The sequence below is a fragment of the Plasmodium reichenowi genome, chromosome 13 (genome assembly GCF_001601855.1).
Source record: "Plasmodium reichenowi strain SY57 chromosome 13, whole genome shotgun sequence".
In the NCBI taxonomy this organism is placed as follows: domain Eukaryota; phylum Apicomplexa; class Aconoidasida; order Haemosporida; family Plasmodiidae; genus Plasmodium; species Plasmodium reichenowi.
In genome coordinates, this window is record NC_033658.1 from 503828 (window position 1) to 510233 (window position 6406).

A 6406-nucleotide genomic window follows, 5' to 3' on the forward strand; every position below is an offset into this window, starting at 1 on the left:
ATATATATATAATATATGAAAAATTAAAAATAGTGAGCTTTAAATTTTTTTTTTCCCTTTTTTACACAAATAAATACAAGGATATATATTTTTAATTTAATAAATAAATAAATATATATATATATATATATATATATATATATATATATTATATAAATAATAATATATTATGTTTTTTCATTTCTCTTTGAACTTTATATTTTTATTTTTTATTAAAAGTATTAAATAAAATATAAAAGATGAGTTGCATGGATTTGAAGCAAACAAATATTCATGATATTACTGAAAAAGAAAATGAAGTAAAAAAATAAAATAAAATATAGATATACATATATATATAAAAGAAAATTTAACCAAATAAATATATATATATATATAATATATATTTTGTTTATATATAATATGAAAATGTACAAAGTTTCATGAAAAAATTTATAATGTATAAGTACTTATAAATATATTCTTATATATATATATATATGTACTTTTTTTTTTTTTTGTATATTAAGGGTAAAGAAAATATATTAGTAGAATCTAATAAGAAGATGGGGAACGATGAGAATAGGAAATGGTAATAATGAATAAATATTTAAAAAATATAAATATTTATGTACATATAAATATATACATAACAGTTGAATAGTATTAATTATAATTCTTAAAAGAATGATTATATAAAAGATACGAAATAAATAATAAATAGTATAATATATATAGAAGTAAACATAAATATATATGTATATATATATATATATATATATATATATAATTATGTATTTATGTTTATGTTTATTTCGTTTTGTTTTATATTAGGGAAAGGTTCAATAAGAATAATCGAAGCAATACTAATAGCGAATTATATAACCAGAAAAATTTAATGAAAATGAACTCTAATCATAATAATAATTGTGAAGATAAAGATAATGATTGGAGCTATTTGAGAAGTGGAGCGAATACAAGTTTTCGTAATTCCATTAAGAATAATGAGAATTTGATTTTTCCAGCAAATAATAAAAAAGATAATGGAATGGAACAAGAATGTTGGAGATCTAATAAAAAATTTGATGATATGAATAATAGAAATAATAGTTTGAACAATAATGATATGAATACTAATAATATGAATAATTCAGATAATTCAAAATTAAGTTTTAGTAGGAATTTTAAAAATAGTTTTAATAAAGGTATGAATAGGAATAATTCTGTTACTGGAAATATAAAAGGAATTAATAATAAGAATTATAATTACATGAATAATAATCAAGAAAATGGTACAAATAATAATGATATGAATGTAAATGATCAAAATAATTATAGTGGTATATTTAATAACAATTTTACAAATTTAAACAATAAAGCTTTTTATAAAAATATGAATAAAAATAACAAATTTAATAAAACTAATAATCGCAATAATAATAATAACAATAATAATAACAATAACAATAATGATGATGGTAATATTAATTATCAAAATACCAACGAATTTATTAAAGACAATAAAAAAAATATCAACTTTAAAAATCAATATAATAATAATTATAAATTTGATGAAAATATGAATAATTCTTATACGATGCATAATAGAAATTCAAATGTAGAAGAACATCTAAGAAATAATTCTATCGATATGAATAATTCAAATATAAATAATTATAATAATCAACAAACAAGATTTTCTTCTTTTATGGAAAACGAAAACGAAAATGAAAATAAAAATTATCATACAGGAGGAATGAATAATAATATACCCTTTAAAAATAAATACGACAATAATAATAGTTCTATGAAAAATACAGATAATAATAAAACAGACACATCATATAATATGAAAGGAACTATTAATAATGACAATAATAATATGGATTATTTAAGAAATATTAATAATATTAATGAATATAAAGGTTCGGCAAAAAATAAATTTTACACGAATTATATGAATAAGAATAATTTAAAATTTACCCAAAATAATAATGATAATATGAACACTAACGAAGATAATAATAATAATAATAATAATAATAATAATAATAATAATGGGGTTTTTTCAAATTATCAAAATAATAATATGAATAGAAATAATAGTATAAACATGAAGAGAAACCTTAACAATAACAATAATCTTAATAATAATATGAATAAAATGGGCTCTCAAGATAAAAATCAAAATTCAAATAATAACTTTTATATGAATTATAATTATCAAAATAGAAAAAATAGTATGAACAATAATATGAAAAATAACATGAATAATAACATGAATAATAATATGAATAATAATATGAATAATAATATGAATAATAATATGAACAATAATATGAACCATAATATGAACAATAATATGAACCATAATATGAACCATAATATGAACCATAATATGAACAATAATATGAACAATAATATGAACAATAATGTAAATAATTACTCCAATATAAATAGTTTGGATAGTGATATGAGTCCAAATTATCATGCCCATGTTAAAATGAGTATGATGAATTATAATAATAATGAATCTAACGCAGCTAATCCTAACCAAATGAATTTTGAACAAACTAATAATGATAATATGAAAAGGGAAAATAACAATATGAATAATTATGGTTATGATGATAACACAGTACATGTAAATAATAATACTCCTTCAACTGATTTTTTTAGTAGAGCGGTTGGTTATAATAATAACTATTTAAATAACAATAATAACATGAATAGTGCTGTTAATAATAATTCCTCTAATGGAAACAATATGAAAAATGAAAATAGTGAAAATAAAAATGTTGCAGATAGTAACGATAGCCTAAACAACAATAAAAATAATAACAATAATATTAATATGAACGAAAGTATTAACAATAATAATACTTTAAATAATAATAATGAATATAATAACCAAAATAACAATGAAGATGAAGATGACGACGACTGGGGAGAATTAGGAGAGGACAAATACATAGACATAAATTCAATTATGAAGAAAAAGAATGTTATTTTAAATCAACTCGAGGCAGATTTAAATGATTTGTCAAAAAAAGGAAATGACGGAAAAAATAAAAAAAAGAATAAAATGAAAAAAGATGATTTGTTTGTATTGCCACATACAAATACCTTACTAGTAGATAAGAAAAAAAATAAAAAGAATAAAAATAAAAATGCAAAGAATAATAATACAAATAGTAGTAACAATAACAACAACAATAACAACAACAATAATAATAATAATAATAACAATAATAATAATAACAATAGTAATATTTTGAAGAAAGACAATGATGCAAATGATAAAAATTCAAAACAAATTGTTAATACTAGTGGAGTAAATAAAAAGAAAGGAAAAAAAACAGGAGTTGAAGCAAATAGTAAAAACGTAGAACAAAAAGGAGATACTAAAACATCCACTAAAGTAGATGAAGAAGTAAAAACGGATGAGGTAAATAATAAGCAAAAGGATTTAGTTGAAGATAAAAATGCAAATAATGTAAACGATGTTGACACAAAACCTGATGGAGAGGATGATAACAATAATAATAATAATAAAGGAGAAGAAGATAATAATAAAGAAAAAAAAGAAGATGATAATACTGTTGCTGAAAAGCCAGCAAAAGCTTTATACGTTTTTAAAAAAAAAGAAAATATGTCACCTATAGAATATATGGAAAGACAAGTAAAAAGCTTGCTTAATAAATTAACTGTAGAAAATTTCCCGATTATTACAGAAAAAATGTGTCAAATTATGGAATCTCGATTAAATACTGATGAAATACAAACTGTAGTAAATCAAGTTATTGATAAAGCTGTATTAGAACATGATTGGTCAGAAATGTATGCAGATTTATGCCAAACATTAAAATGGAGATCACCAAACTTTGAAATGAAAAAAAAAACTTCCTTTGAAATTGCATTATTAAAAAAAATACAAGAACAATATGAAAACTTACCAAGTACATTTGAATCTACTATGAAAGAAAAATTAAAAAGTGATGAAAATGAGGAAGAATTAAGTTTTGTTGAACAAAAACAAAAAAAAAGATTATTAGGAATTGTAAAATTAATAGGAGAATTATTTCAAAGACAAATTGTTTCTATATCTATTGTTATTAGTATAGCACATGATTTATTGATTGCATATGAAGAACCAAAAGAATATTGTATTGAAGCATTTCTTCAACTAATTTATTCTACTGGATTTTTTATAGACAAAATTGAAAAATATAAAAATGTTTTAGATACCTGGTTTGGTAGGTTAAAAGAATTACAAAGAAAAAAAATGTACTCTAAAAGAATCAAATTTGTTATTCAAGATGTTTTTGATTTAAGATCATCTGAATGGAGAAAAAAAACACACAAAGATACAGCCAAGGGATTAAATGAATTAAGATCCCAATTAGAAACTGAAGAAATGATGGGAGGTTCTATACATTTAGCTCAACTTGGTAATATTGTTATTGTAGGAGAAAGACATAATTTAAGAAATAATGAATCCTATTCAAAATATATGCAAGAACAAGAAAAACTGAGTAAACAAAATCAAAAAAAATAAGAACACATCTTTTTCTTTTCCTTTTTATTCATTTATTTATATATTAGCATAATGTTTATTATAATTTTTATAAATGCATAATATATATATTTTTATGAGTAAATAAATTTGAGTTTATATATTTTAAAAATATAAATTAATAATAACAGTTTAACCGTTATATATATATATATATATAATAATGTATGCATTTTTTTTTTTTTTATTTTCATTATTTTTCATTTTTTTATTTTATTTTATTTTTTTTTTATTATTATTATTATTTATTTATTTTAAAAGTTAAAAAGGAAAAAAAGAAAATATTTATATATAAAATATTTTATTTGTATGTTTTAATATATATAATAAATTTATATTATCATATAATAAATTATATGTAATTTTTTGTTTAAACATAAATTAGTATTGTATATTAAGATTTAATATATATATTAATTTTTATTAAGGTTATATATATATATATATAGCCTTTATATATTATACATTTTTATATAATACAACATGTTATTATATATAAACTTTTACATATTTATATAAAAAAAAAAAAAAAAAAAATTAAATATTATTATAAATATGTTTTTATGTTGTTAATATGATAAAAATAACAAAAAAAATAATGATTACCAAAAAAAAAAAAAAAAAATAAAAATAAAATAATAAAATTGAAATACTATTATATGTATTTAATATATTTAATCTTATACTTCAATAAATGTGTAATACGTATATTCTTTTTTCTTTTTTCTTTTCGCCTTACATTATTTCATTGTATATTTCAAATTAAAAAAGAAAGAAAAAATATGGAAATATATATTAGGTATCTATATATATTATATGTATACTTTTTTATTTTTATATTTATCCTCCTCTTAATTGTAAAATCATATGAACAGTTGATCCAGGTACCACACGATAGTCGCTTAACTTCATATCATCATGCATTTGTTTCCCTTCAAAAAAAAAAAAAAAAAAAAAAAAAAAATTTTAAATAATAAAATAAATAAATACAATAAACGTTTGTATATAATTCTTTTCTTATTCAAGTATAATATCAGTTTAATATATAAAGTTATATATTTCAATATAAAAGATTAATCAAAACCTGAGTATATTAATCTTATTTGTTTAGCGTCTATTCCTTCTCTTTCCTCTATAGCCATTTTTATTTGAAAAACAGAACTAGAGGGTTCAAAATTAAATGATTGTCTTTTCCCTGTTAATGTTTTAACTAATATTTGCATTTTTTTTTTTTTTTTTTTAAATTTATATAATTATATGTACAATTCCTATAAGTTATATTTCGTAATCATAGTTTAGCAAATATCATAATTACATATATGAATATTTACAGAAAAAAATATACATATGTATATATATTATATATATATATATATATATATTTTTTTAATATTGTAATATACGTGGTAATATTTTCGTTAAAGCGTTTATTTAAATCCTCGATTATTTCTCAAATTGAAAAAATAATATATATGTATATTTTTTCTTTTTTTTTTTTGATTTGGTTTTTAAAAATAAAATTTCAATTTACTATAAATGGAATTATACATTATATTGTACATATGAATAATTAAAATATATATATATAATATATTAATGGCATGTATGTTAAATATATTATATATTTTTTTTCTCTTGTATAAGGAAAAAATAATTTCTTATGAGAGCTAAACGGTACTATAAATAAAACCTTCAAAGTATTTTTAACACATATGAATTCTTTCTATTTTTACAAAAAAAAAAAAAAAAAAAAAAAAAAAAAAAAAAAAATTTTTTTTTTTTTTTTAAAAATATAATTATTTTTTTTTTTTTTTTTTTTTTTTTTTTTTTTTTTTTTTTTTTTTTTTTTTT

At 18.2% G+C, this 6406-nt stretch overlaps 2 protein-coding genes across 2 annotated transcripts; one reads left to right on the forward strand and one right to left on the reverse strand.

Moving 5' to 3' along the window:
- Window positions 1-239: 239 nt before the first annotated feature.
- Window positions 240-4537, forward strand: PRSY57_1311900 (eukaryotic translation initiation factor 4 gamma, putative; the record flags this gene model as incomplete). Its single annotated transcript, XM_012909055.2, has 3 exons — window positions 240-299; window positions 510-571; window positions 814-4537. The coding sequence occupies 3 exons, from the start codon at window positions 240-242 to the stop codon at window positions 4535-4537; spliced, it is 3846 nt and encodes a 1281-aa protein (XP_012764509.2).
- Window positions 4538-5395: 858 nt separating this feature from the next.
- On the reverse strand, window positions 5396-5778 carry PRSY57_1312000 (ubiquitin-like protein nedd8-like protein; the record flags this gene model as incomplete). The annotated part of the gene is made up of 2 exons (XM_012909056.1): window positions 5396-5487; window positions 5640-5778. 2 exons carry the CDS (start codon window positions 5776-5778, stop codon window positions 5396-5398), a joined length of 231 nt encoding a protein of 76 aa, XP_012764510.1.
- Between the last annotated feature and the right edge of the window lie 628 nt (window positions 5779-6406).